General features: G+C 40.2%; 1 protein-coding gene across 11 annotated transcripts in view; it reads right to left on the reverse strand.

Annotated features, from left to right (window-relative positions):
- Positions 1-13,486, reverse strand: part of nrxn1a (neurexin 1a) — an 82,711-nt gene that overhangs the window by 33,378 nt on the left and 35,847 nt on the right. For all 11 annotated transcript variants that reach the window (XM_050059999.1, XM_050060004.1, XM_050059995.1 and 8 more), the window contains 5 exons: positions 13,294-13,365; positions 12,737-12,961; positions 10,692-10,839; positions 9,679-9,809; positions 5,923-6,175 (listed from right to left, as the gene is read on the reverse strand). In XM_050059999.1, the coding sequence (XP_049915956.1) occupies positions 5,923-6,175; positions 9,679-9,809; positions 10,692-10,839; positions 12,737-12,961; positions 13,294-13,365 (829 nt within the window). The remainder of the gene's footprint in view (positions 1-5,922; positions 6,176-9,678; positions 9,810-10,691; positions 10,840-12,736; positions 12,962-13,293; positions 13,366-13,486) is intronic.

The following is a 13,486-nucleotide window of genomic DNA, read 5'->3' on the forward strand; positions in this document are numbered from 1 at the left end:
TAACATAACTAACAGCCACACATACACCCGCCCAAGCGCACTCGAACACACACACACACACACACACACTCACACGTGCACACATTTCTGATAAGGGAGACAGCTGACTAAATTTTCCTCACCACGGCACCTGACTCACTAGCAGGCAAACAGAGCAGGGAGGGCTGGTGAGAAGGAAGTATGGAAGCACATTTACGCCCAAAAAGACACTGACAAAGTGCAATGCACACAGGCGATGCTGCACGCCATCGCAGCGTTTAACACCTGGAGCCAGTCGCACCGAGCAAAGTCCAGTCTTAAAGAATGGACTTCACACTGGTTGCACCGGCCAAACTAACGCCTAGTTTGAAGGAGCCCTTTGTAGGATTCTGTGAGGATTACAGACTGCAACCAGCTGAAACTTCCTCCATGTGCCAAGCGTGAACTCCCAGTTAGGATTCCTTCAGTGTTCATTGTTCAGGAGGTTTTACCAGGAGCTGAATTACTCTCCAAAAAAAGGTGATTAGAACCGGTAATAATCTCATGTTAAAAATCTGTGTGTACTATAACAATAAATTGTGCTAAATTTTTTCTGAGTGTTTTCCCTTTTTTAGACTAGTCGACTAGTCTTAATTAAAATTTTCGTTTAGTCGATTTGACTTTTGACTTTTTGTTTGACTGATGAAGAGTGTGAAGCTCCAAACATCACCCTGGTGGTAATTAAAAATGAATGGGTGCACAGTCTAGTGTGCAGACTCTGTTTTTTTGTCTTTTCACCTGTGTTTAACTGGCAGCAGCTGGCAAGAAAAAGTTAACAAACCTGGCTGTGGCTTAAAACTCATAGACGGACAGTGTGTTATTAGCGGTGGTATTAGAGATTAAGGACCACGGCAGCATGTGAACAGACGCAAGTGACGTTTGCCAATTAAGTTTAGATGCTGCTGCTTAATGTGCTGTCACTAACCAGCTAATTAGCTAGCTATCTAGCCTGATACCTTTCACCAGTTAGAGTTTGTTCAGTCTTTTGTTCAACAAGCTGAGGTGAAGGTCAAGACGTCTGTTCATGTTTGTAAGTTAGATAGATAAAAACAAGATGTCAAGATGTGCGATTTACACCTGTTTAAGCTAAGATGGTGCAACCGGCACTAGCTTTTAGGTCAGACTTAGAACACCAAGTTACAAACGATTTGCCTTAAGATCAGGTGTTGGAGCCAATTTAGTGTTTTTGCAGAGTTTGATTCATGCATTGTGGTCAGGCTGCTCATTACATGCCCACAGGGTACTGAGCCCTTATTAAAAGGAAGTGAGGCCTACGTGAAAGAGGATGTGGAAGCCAGAGTGAGGACGGCAGCAAAGAGTTCTTACACACATCTGCTATGAAGTTCATTGCCGTTGTTTAGGGCAGTAGTTCCTAGCCTAGATTTCTGTTGTTATAAATGACGAATGAATTAGTTTATTTGCTTTAACAAGAAATTTGCATCTGAACTCCCCCTCCGTCTCCACTCTGGTTTGGCAACTTGAGTAAACAAGGTAGGAAAAGCCACTGTAATACCAGGCATAAGCCCCGTCGGTGCAGTCGGCCCCTGTAGCACACACCAGATGCGCCATGCAAACAGAGACGTGGTTAAAGGATAAGATTTAATCTATATTTTTGTTGTTAATGATCCCGTGAGAAGACTGAAAGCGTCAACTTTTTACTTTGTAACTTTCCAATTCTTTTCTTTTCTTCCAAATCTTGACTGACTTCCTGTTAGCATCTTGGAATTTTCACTTTCTGTTTCATTATTTTAACTCATGGTGAGTAATTTTATTTTTGTTGATCCTTAAAAAATAAAATAAAGCAAGCAATGATTTTAAAAACGATTCATGTGCTAGCCAGCCTCATCTCCTCAGGCAGATGATTCCAGAGCTTCGGGGCCTTGATGACAAAAGCCCGGTCAGCCATAGTTACCCGCCTCGATCTAGGGACGACTAGTGACGGTACACTTGAGGATCTCAGGTCACAACTTGGAGCATAGGTGGTCAGAAGCTCAGCTATATAACTCGGCGCTAAACCATGTTGAACTTTAAAAATGTGACTTAATAGAGAGTAAAATAAACTTTAGTTTAAATAGGAATGTGTTAGGGTCAGTTGTAGTTTTATTTACTGTGGTGGAAATAAGTTAGGGCTATCTATAAGTATTTGGAGATGGAGATTTGAATATATCCATCTTATTCCTAGACCCCATGATCCCTTGCGTGAATTATGGGTGCAACTTCCGGCTCTTTACAGTACTCTATTCTTCTTTCCAAGAGCAACTGGGAAATAATACGTGGAACACACCACCTGTTTTAGCTCAAACGGGATTATGTGATCATACCTCCGCCATCTCTGACAGCCATCTCAAAGCATTGTTTTTTTTTTCCTTTTCAACCGAGTATGCTAGCAATTAGCTTGCCTCACTCCGTTAAAATATTGTTAACTTTAACATGGCCCGAGCTAGCTTAAGGTAAACATCTGCTCCTTCTAAAGATGACTTATGATGACTTATTAAGAGATACTAACACATTCGGCAAACATTTAACATAATTCAGTATTAACTCTAGCTCCATGTAAAGTGAATAAATGTGATGTTTCCCAGCTAGTCCTCCACTCGTCTGTGTAATTTCTTTAAATTCTGATTTATTAAAAACTGTTCTGAGTGAAACATGAAGCTGAATTTAGGAGCAGACTTCAGTAATAGTAATATAAAGTAGGAGTAAAAGAAATAACTTTTGGCGTTCATTTTTTATATGATATAAAGGAAGTACGGTAAATCAGTAACACATTCTCAGCCCTAATGACTAAATACATATTTCAAGGTTTGTTGCTGAGTTTATTTTCTAATTTAGGTTGAGAATGAAGTAAGATGTCTCATGAAAACACCTGTGGTTTTATTTCTCATATCAGTGGTACCTTTGGCAACAGGAACAATCCCTTTTTGTTCTGGTTACATGTTCAACACACAGTTACTTGAGACAAAAATGTAGCTTGGACTGGTTGTTAGTCGTTACAGACACGGACAGTGCAACAGGTACCAGAGCTCCGCAAAGTCATTTTAGAAAATGCTAAGTTAACAGTTAAATATTTCTTAAAAAATAAATCTGTATTTGCTAAACTGAAGGCAAATTACTTTGGAAATGAACCAGCGTTGGCGGTTAGCCACCAAGAGCAGCCACTGGGACTAACCACAGACAGTCTATGGGACTAACTAGCTTACTGGTACTTCTGCTATCTCACAGGAAGTTGCGCCCATAATCATTTCTACAGTAGTGCCCTCAGGATTAAGGTGGATATGTTGTGAAAATTAGGTTAAAAGACTAAAGAATTGTTATAGAACATTTCATCCATTGTTTTCTTTTCTTGGCAGGAGTGGGCTTCCATAGAGAAAGCAGGACAGCAAGACAAAAAAATGTAGCCCACCAGTGTGAACAGCAAGTGAGCAGGAGGAAAGAGCCGAAAATGTGTTAAGAGATGTGCAAATGTGTGGCTGTAAATATGTGTGTGTGGCCGCTCTTGGGAAAAAAAAAGAAAAGAAATTCATCTTGGAGCCAGAGCGTGGCGACCATCTTTGTTCATTAAAGAAGAAGAGAGGGGGAACAAAGGAGAGAGCGAGAGAATGAGGGAGGAGAAAAAAGGGAGGGAGAAACCGCAGGTAGAAGGCGTAAACATGGCCAATCACTCTCTCCATCTGCTTCTCCATCTGTGCTTCCTTTAATCCACTGAACCACCAGTTAGTGACCCCTCAATGCACACAGAGAGGATGAAGAAAGACATAGAGGAAAGGAAGACAGAGCTAAGAGAAGGAGAGAAGGAGGGAAGGAGGGAGGGAGGGAGAGGGTGCATTGCTGTGATAAACATACACTGCGGATGTTTGTCCTCCGAAATAAAACATTTTCATATCAACACCTTTCAGAGAGTGTGTGCGTACGTGTGCGTCCATATCTCCTGTTAGATGATAGTACAATCATCACTTGAGACGCGTCAGCAGTTGTGGCACAAACAACATTTCTTCTCTTCTCCTTGTCTGACTCCATCTCGGCTCTTTCAACAGGCCTGTATCAGTCCCTCTGCCAATCTCTCCTACTTTCCATTTCTCTCTCCCGGCCTGAATTCATACCTTTTCTCATAACTCTCTCCCTCTCTGTCAGATTTTCTACTCCCATCTCCCATTCCTCCTCATCTCCTCACCTGCTGTCATATGGCGGTTCCAGCCCGGTGGTTCTCCACCCTCCTCTGTCACAGCTCCTGCTCCCTGCTTTCTGCACATTTCCTCTCCCATCGATTCCCAGTCTCCACATCCATAGCAGTCCAATAGTCCTGTCTGCAGCTCGCCTTCCTCCCACCCCTTTTTGATCCTCTCCTTTTCCCTTCCTCCATCTTACTACTCTCATTCTCAGAAAACGTGTGTATTTGAATAAGAAAAGGATGCAGCCAGTGACGGGAAACCTGCACTATCATTATATTTCATTGTTGAGCAAGCAGCCTCATTTTCTCCTTGCCCTTATTTTTGATCTCCACCTACCTCTACAGTAGCGGAGGGTGGGAGCGAAAGTATAACTTCTTATCATTTTCCACTTTGCACAGAGATGTATTTTTTTAGAGTAGCCATCTTTTATTGTGAAACGGGATGCCAGTTTCCGTTAATTTTGCTTTTAATCGCCTGACACCCATTAACCAGTAACTAACCAGTTAAAAACGTCACAACTCAAATTTATTTATAAAGCACAAAAGGAACAAAATGCTAAAACGCATACATAAGAGGCGACATAAATGGCAGGTGCACAGCTCACACATTTAGAGACATAACACACACAGGCACATGTCAGGGAAAGCCACATCAAGGGGACTCAAACACTCATGAATAAAAGTAGGTTTTGAGCCTGGACTTAAATGAGTCAATGGTGGAGGCAGATCTGATCGGGAAGGGGATGCTCACTGAAATCTCCAAACCATGCATGTTCCTGTCGACCGGCAACACCACGTTACTTTCGACCCTCCCCTGTCTCCGTTAACTTTACCCCGGCTAGCACCAAAGATAGGCAAGCATGACAAATTAAACCTTCACTGATAGTTTGCCCACGAACAAGTCTTACACACATTTACAATCTTCAACAAATAAACCTGCACACTGGTTAGCATTGTTGCCTAACAGCAAGAGGGCTTCTGGTTCAAACCCAGGGTGGGGGGGGATTTACAGAGGGTTTCCTCCAGGTACTCCAGCTTCCTCCCACAGTCCAAAGACACGCAGGTTAATTGGTGACTCTAAATTGTCCGCAGTGAGAATTCACCTTTTCCACTGATCGCATCGGGCTAATTTTGGACTCAATATTGGGTTGTATTACAACCTTCCCATTCTCCAGCACCACCAGGGGCGAAGTGGAAGGTAAACTCACCTAAACTTAATTCTCCAGCCTTTTTATTTGAATAGTTTGGCCACATTTTTATCTGCCATAAATCTTTATGAGGGTACCTTTTTAGCACACATCAGATTAAGTACTACTGTTAGGATGGACCTTTTGAAGGAGGAAAAAAAAAAGCATAACTTAAAGGTATAATGAATAAAAGTTTTATCGTCTAATATAGCTGATGATCTTAATATATTTTCAGTAGTCGATGGAGTTATTTCTGACATTAAAACTTTCCACACCACACCATCTGTCTTCTGTCGCTCATCCTTTTGGCATGACTCAATGTTCTCGAGCCAAAAAGCAAATGACAAAGCTGTCAGTATGACTGTATTTCGCATCATGACATATTATTAATTTTTCACAAAATGTTGCTGTTTGGTAACTGTAATTAGCCGGCTTACTCATCTCTATTGTGAAAATGTGACTTAAGCATTTATGCCAAATTACTATACAGGCTGCCAAAGTGTTATTCTGGTCCTCTCCCTCTACACCCTCCCACCACGTCATTCTCACCTCTCTCGCAGGAGCGTCCCAGGAATCCAGTTCCCGAGCAGTCGCAGACGTAGCGGTTCCAGCCCTCCCTGCAGATGCCGCTGTGCTGGCAGGGGTTGGACAGGCACTGTTTGGGCGGCTCTCTTGAGCAGGAAGGCTTCACCCCCACTGCCCTCTGGGCCTCGGCCAGGCGCCGGATGTCTTTGCTCTGCCCGTCCACAAACAGGTCTCTGATGCAGCCCACATAACCGTAGTTCAACAGAGCCGTCCACACCTGAGGAGGAGGTCACCAGTGTTGAGTGTAAGGGAATTTAACCACACATTGCAGCATTTGGTGGCAAACTAAAAGTCAAACTACACTGTGTTTTAAGTTGCTTGTTCAAGGCACAGATAAAAGCTGGAGCTGACAGCTATTTTTTGGCTTTGAAAGCAAAGACATTTTTGTTTTCCTTCACTAGGATATATTTTTGTGTATTTATTCCATACAAAAGGTGGTTAAAGGGACAGTTCAACCCTTATCCCTTACCTGTAGTGCTATTGATAAATCTAAATTTTGGACATGGAACGATCTTCAAAAAGATCTAAAATTAGAAACACTTATAACAATCGATCCATCGGCCACTATGTTTGAATAGTTGTTGTTTTATTGTGGATTTTTGTATTATATATTGTATTCGCTGCATTTTAAATGTGCTCTGATTGGCTGCTACCTCGGCCAGGTCTCTCTTGTAAAATAGATTTTCAGTCTCAATGGGACTTCCTGGTTGAATAAAGGTTAAATAAATGAATTGTTGCCAAGAGTTGGAGATATCAGCCGTAGAAATGTTTGCCTTCTCTTCTGGTGCTCAAAGAGCCAAAAAATACAGCAGCAACTATTTTCTAACATTAAAGCAAAGCAGAGGAGGACGCCATCAATGTTTCTATCTCGTGCTGTCACGAGTACAAGCTTCTCGTCCATGAGTAGATGCACACTTCCTTCTTCTACGCAGTGATATGGCTGGCCGGTGTACGTTGGTAGAAAGAAAGTAGTTCCTACATGAAACTGCTCACAACAAGGTCTGTGGATTATCTTGAGTTACTGGGTCGTGATTTTGAAAAGAGACATTGCTGTTGAGTTTTTTCAAATGTATTTTTTGGCGCTTTGAGCACCACAAGCCGAGTGCCATCTAGTTCCATTATATTCAAGGATAGCAGACATCTCTACGGCTGTTATCTCCAACACTCAGCAACTCACACCAAAACTATCTAGACTGATTAACAGCACTACAGGTAAGAGGAAAAATATGTGTTTTTGAATTAGGGGTGAACTGTCCCTTTTTAAGCCTGGTAAAGGAATTCATTTTTACTTACTAACATGTAAAAATGTGTTTAACCTTTAGTTGTTTAGTTGTTTCATTTGAATTTGGATCCAGACTTCAGTCTAGAATGACTCTTGAATCGCTTACTGGCTTTTCAAAGCTTTGTTTGCATATCACGGTCTTCCTCAAACAGTAAAATGCTGAGAAAGAAAGCTAGTGCTGAATGCATGAAGATCATTTTTTATGTTTTATATCTGTTTTTCTATGTTGGCGTAAATGTTGTTAGTAACAAAATTCTTGATTGTGGGAAACAAGTGTCACACAGGTGCACTGATCTGTGACTGTGATTTGCTCAACCTAACTGTGTAGCATGATCACCTAATCATCATCAGGTGTGTGACAAAGGCGTGGCCCATATAACAGATCAGTGTACCTGTGTCTCAGTATGCTTGTTGATCTTCAAGAAGGACCAAAGGCCACCACATCATCAAAATAAAAGAAATGCATATGGAGCCAGATTGTGCTTATAATACTGTCTTTTAATATTACTTTAATTATTATTATTTTTACTATTGAAAAAAAATCTTAAAATACATTGTTTCGAATATGGCTGCAACTAATTATTATTATTTTTTTTTAATATTAATTTAATCTAATTATTATTATTTTTATGATAAAAAAAATCTTAAAATATATTGTTTCGAGTAGGGCTGCAACTAATTACTATTTATTTATTATTTTTTTTAAATATTACTTTAATCTAATTATTATTAATTTTACTATTGAAAAAAATCTTAAAATATATTGTTTCGAATAGGGCTGCAACTAATTATTATTATTATTTTTTTAATATTACTTTAATCTAATTATTATTATTTTACTATTAAAAAAACGTAAAATATATTGTTTTGAAAAGGGCTGCAACTAATTATTATTTTTTTCAATATAACTTTAATCTAATTATTATTATTTTAACCATTGGAAAAAAAATCTTTATATTGTTTCGAATAGGGCTGCAACTGCTTATTTTTTTGTTTTTTATATTAATTTAATCTAATTATTATTTTTTTATGATTAAAAAAATTAAAATATATTGTTTCGAGTAGGGCTGCAACTAATTATTATTATTATTTTTTTACACTAATTTGATCTAATTATTATTATTTTTTACGATTGATTAATCTGATTATTCTGACTATACAAAAAAAATATAGAAATAGAAATATAGAAATAGAAAGAGTATCTGAAATAAAATTTCTTGGAGTAATAATTGATAATAAACTATGTTGGAAACCACACATTAATTATATTAAAAATAAAATATCAAAATCAGTCGCAATCCTTTACAAAGTTAAAGATCTTGTGTGTCAAAAGTCATTATACCTTCTGTACTGCTCATTTATACTTCCATATATAACTTACTGTGTGGAGGTGTGGGGGAACACGTACAGTACCAACACCAAATCAATATTTACACTACAAAAAAAAGCGACAAGAATAGTAAACAAAACTACCTACAGTGAACCGTCAAACCCACTCTTTATCAAACTAAAAACACTCAAATTTAAGGATTTAGTCGACCTCAAAACTGCACAGATTATGTATAAAGCTAAAAATCAGTCATTGCCACAAAATATTCAGAATTTGTTCCGAGCAAGAGACAAGCACCATAACTTGAGAGGATCTGACATGTTCAATAAACCCCTGGTAAGAACTAATTCCAAATATCACAGCATCACAGTCAAAGGAGTCAAAACATGGAATGAATGTACAGATGAAATGAAAAACAGCCGCACTTTAAACCAATTTAAAAGATTGTTCAAAAACAGTAGATTGCATGAATATGAAGCACAGCGGGCATAGTAAGTACCTTCCTTCCATGGGTATCCAATCCACATTACAACTAGGTTTTCTCATATCACTTACATATAATTAGAACCAGAAGTGTTCCAACTCGCATTTGTGATTGTATTTCTTTGATTATGTATGTATGCATGCTGTCATGCATCTCTGAATCTATATTTATTTGTAGCAACATTACTTGAAATAAGGGGTAGGTCAAGATAAGTGCATCACTTCTACCTACTCCTTTTCAAACGCTAAATATTTACCTCTGTTACTATGATTGATTTTTTGTTTGTTGTTTTTTGTTTTTCTTGTATGACTGATTACCTTATTGATCACCTACATTTTGTCACAATACCCACTACCACATGGTGATGTCATCAAATGTCTTTTTTTTTCTCTGACAAACTTTCAAAAAATACTTAATTTACTATCATTTAAGACAAGAAAAAGCAGTGAATACTTCCTTTTGAGAAACGTGGGGCATTAAGTGTTTGGCATGTGCTGGAACAAATAACTGATTATCAAAACCGTTGACAATTCATTTTCTGCCGATCGATTAAACAACAGACTGTTGCAGCTCTAATATCAACCTGAGAATGTCGTACTGTAGACACAACGTCAGCACACGCACCTCTGTCGGGAAGATGAGTCCGGCGCGGTCCTCAGGCAGTCCTCCGAGGTACAAAGTCTCATCCAGGTCCAAGATCTCACTGTCTCCCGGAGCCGTGTACGCTGTTCTCACACTGTTCACCGAGATGGTTCCTGGATTCACCGCGAGACATCGAAACAACTTCAGTAATCGTTACGACCTTCAATATGAACACCCTCATCACACCACCACTATGATGACTATCATCATCATCTTTATCATCATCATCCTTTCCCTCAGTCTTTGTTCTCCTCCTTTATCACCACTCATTACTTCTATAATCAGAAGCAATAGGAATACAAAACTACACAGGCCATAGTCATCGGTTCGCTCTTTTGAGTCCGTGCTGGTTTTAAAGTGCTATGTCCAACATTCTGCCTCCGATAAATCATTAAAACATTTATTTTTAGACAGTGCTACAGTTACAGTAAAGAAACAAGATCCCCACTGAGAAGATTGTCAGTCACTACTGTGGGTTTCCACACTCTAATTAATACTGGCATGAAAACTATAATTATATTGGTATTAGGCTGAAAACATTTAAAATCCTGCTACTGTACTGAATATATAGTTTCAGTAATTTAGCTCATGTGTTCAAAGAGCAGGGATAAAACACATATTGAGAAAAGACGGCAAAAGGAATACATACTGTAAATGTGGCTGTAACTTTAAAAAACTTGCACTTGCACAAAGAGGCTACCAATTGCTTTAATTACAGTTTCAGTATTGTGGTAATTACAACACATTACAGTAAATTTGACAGTGCTACTGGATATTGATTGTGTTAAAACTGGTCTACGCAGCACCCCCGCAACCCAGTTTGAATTAAACACAGACAGGAGACGGATGGCAGCAGCCAAACGGCCTTGCTCGGCTCGCGCTTACTATAAAATGTTGAAGTACGGTCGCGTCTACTCATTATCCTCCACCTCCTCCTCATCACCCTCTGTGGTCAGGGTTAGCGTCAGAGTTTAAAGAGCGTACTGTGAGAGTACCTGAGCGCCCGTCCCTCTGGAAGTCCACATGATACCACTCCCCGTCATTGACCTTTCTGTCGATAGCCTTGGTCTTGGTGGTTCCTGAGCCCATGTCCAGCAGCAGGTACAGGTGTCCATCCAGCATCTCGATGGCAAAAAAGTCCACCTGGGGAGTCAGACAGGGACAGCGTTAGTATTCTGTAAAAAGCAGGGACGTTGATGGCTAGCAATAAAAATGCAAATTATAGCTGCAAGTTACAATAAGGTGATTGGGCTCCGGTCTAACCATATATAATCAGGCTCTTTGTGCAGTCTCATTCAGTTTTAGTGGAGACTGGTAAACCTATTAGGGCTGCTCGATTATGGCAAAAATCATCATCAGGATTATTTTGGTCATTATTGATTTCACGATTATTTAACATTTTCCGTCATCTTGGCTCGAGGTGTACTAAACATGCCACAGCCTGGCTGAGAGTGAGTTCGGGTTTTAGAGAGACAAAACAAGAGCAAAGGGAAATGTAGCACAATCGTTTTATCTTGATAAGTAAATGGACCTCAAAGTGCTTTTTAGACTTCGAGTCACATTCACCCAGTCACACACACACATTCACACACTGGTGGCCAAGGCTACCATACAAGTTGCCACCTGCTACTCGGTTTTTAACACGCTCACACACCACTGGAACAGCCATCGGGAGCAATTTGGGGTTCAGTATCTTGCTCAAGGATACTTTGACATGCGTGAAAGACTGGTGGAGCTGGGAATTGAGCCGCTGATCTTCCGATTATTGATAAATTTGATTAATATCCCAGCCCTAAAACCTGTAATTTTTCTAAAACTACATCGTGGATTACTACATGGAGATTTCTAGATCGTTTAGAGTCATGATTTTAGAGATCACACCCAACTTTAAAGTGACAAATAGGAATTTTGTGGTTTATAGGAGAGGAGGATTATTGGCATCATTTAAAGAAATAGTGCACCCAAACATGAAAATTCAGCCATTATCTACTCACCCATATGCCGAGGGAGGCTCAGGTGAAGTTTTAGAGTCCTCACATCCCTTGCGGAGATCCCAGGGGAGAGNGGACTTCTGAATCTGGGGCGCCGTCAGCCCCCATTAGGTGGAGTTGTGTTGCTACCCACTCTCCCCTTGGATCTCTGCAAGTGTTGTGAGGACTCTAAAACGTCACCTGAGCCTCCATCGGCATATGGGTGAGTAGATAATGGCTGAATTTTCATGTTTGGGTGCACTATCCCTTTAAGACAGCCATCTAGGATGTAGGTGAAATCACTTCTGTTGAAAAAACAACAACAATCATACCATGGTTTTCATACCAACTATCATAATGACTTTTATGATCCCAGAACTTCTCATCCATCATGAGACACAAGAATCAAAGTTTTAATTTCCCCAAAACTAGACTAAGCAAAACTAATGAAATTCCCATCAGCCTTAGGATTTATCGCTGTGTCTAAAGCTAGGTTCAGGTTGCTGTAGTGTCCCCAGTGCATGGTTTGCACGTCAAAAAATGACGCCATAATGTCTTTGCGTTGAGCAAATGCTCCGAAAGTTGGTCATGCATCCCTGAATGACCAACTTTCGGAGCATTTGCTCGACTGCACTTTTCAGTTCAACATGGACATCTTTGAGGGAAGTTTGGCCAGGCAGGTGCACCTGTACGGACATCTCTAATGATCTCTGATAATGACTTGTCATAAGGAGAGCACAAGCAGAGTCCAATGCCCTTAAATTCTTGAGCAGAAATAGCCCAACACACTAAGGAAAGACAAGGCGTTTTGCCACAGAGCTCGATAATAAAGCTAAAAAACGGTCTAATGGAAGGAGTGACAATTCAGGGGAACAAAGCAAATAAAATAATTTGGATTTTGTTTGCACGCTCCTGGCATTTTGCAATGAACATCACATTGAGCATACACGCCTCGTAGCTTGTGTGCCATCTACGGAGGCCCGAGTGTAAACTGAGTTTAAGCTTATTCTTATTGTTTCAAATTAAGTTTCCCTGTGTGTTTTTTAAAAATAAATGTACAATATTTTCACCTTGACTGTGGGAGGCGTGCGTGGGTCCTTGCGTTGCAGCTGTCTGGGTTTGCCATGGCTGAAAAGCATCAACCCGTTCGGCTCCGTGGTCCTGAAGTCGAACGAAATCGATCCCGCCTTCTTCGCTGACCACTTGCTCAGCGCCACGAAAGACTCTGGGGTGTCAAAGGTCACGGGGTCCAGCGTGGCAACACTCTCGCACTTAAAGGACACCACCCCACTTACCTAGGGCGGGCAGAGGTAGAAAAGGAAACACTTAGGGGTTCAAGCATCTTAAAAAAAATTGGGTTGTTTAACTGATGTCCAGTGAACATCAAGACCAAAATGGTTCCTTTGTAGTGGGATTGAAATAAAGCCAGCTGCTTCCAGCTGTGAGCTGACGAACAGACAAAAGCGTGTGGCTACCTCTCAAGAATATAATCCCATTTACTTAAAATTCCTACAGTATAAATCTCACAGGGCCTGACAGAGGTTGTGATACAGAATGATGTCTGTGTTCTGCGTATAAGAGGATAATGTTTCTAGTTCAACTTGTACATGATGTTGAAAGTACACACCTTCATCTTTGGGTCTCCCTGTTTAGCCAGTCTAGACAGCTCCAACCGCACGTCATTGTTCTTGTACACCACCTTGAAAGGACGGGATTGAAGGGGGGAAAAACGACACATTAATTCCCCTTTGGATTAAAAAAAAAAGGAGCCATTTTCTTCATTTTTGGTCAACAGATGTTCCCTATATAAATATTGTGGC

This window comes from Epinephelus moara, chromosome 13, assembly GCF_006386435.1.
Source record: "Epinephelus moara isolate mb chromosome 13, YSFRI_EMoa_1.0, whole genome shotgun sequence".
NCBI lineage: Eukaryota > Metazoa > Chordata > Actinopteri > Perciformes > Serranidae > Epinephelus > Epinephelus moara.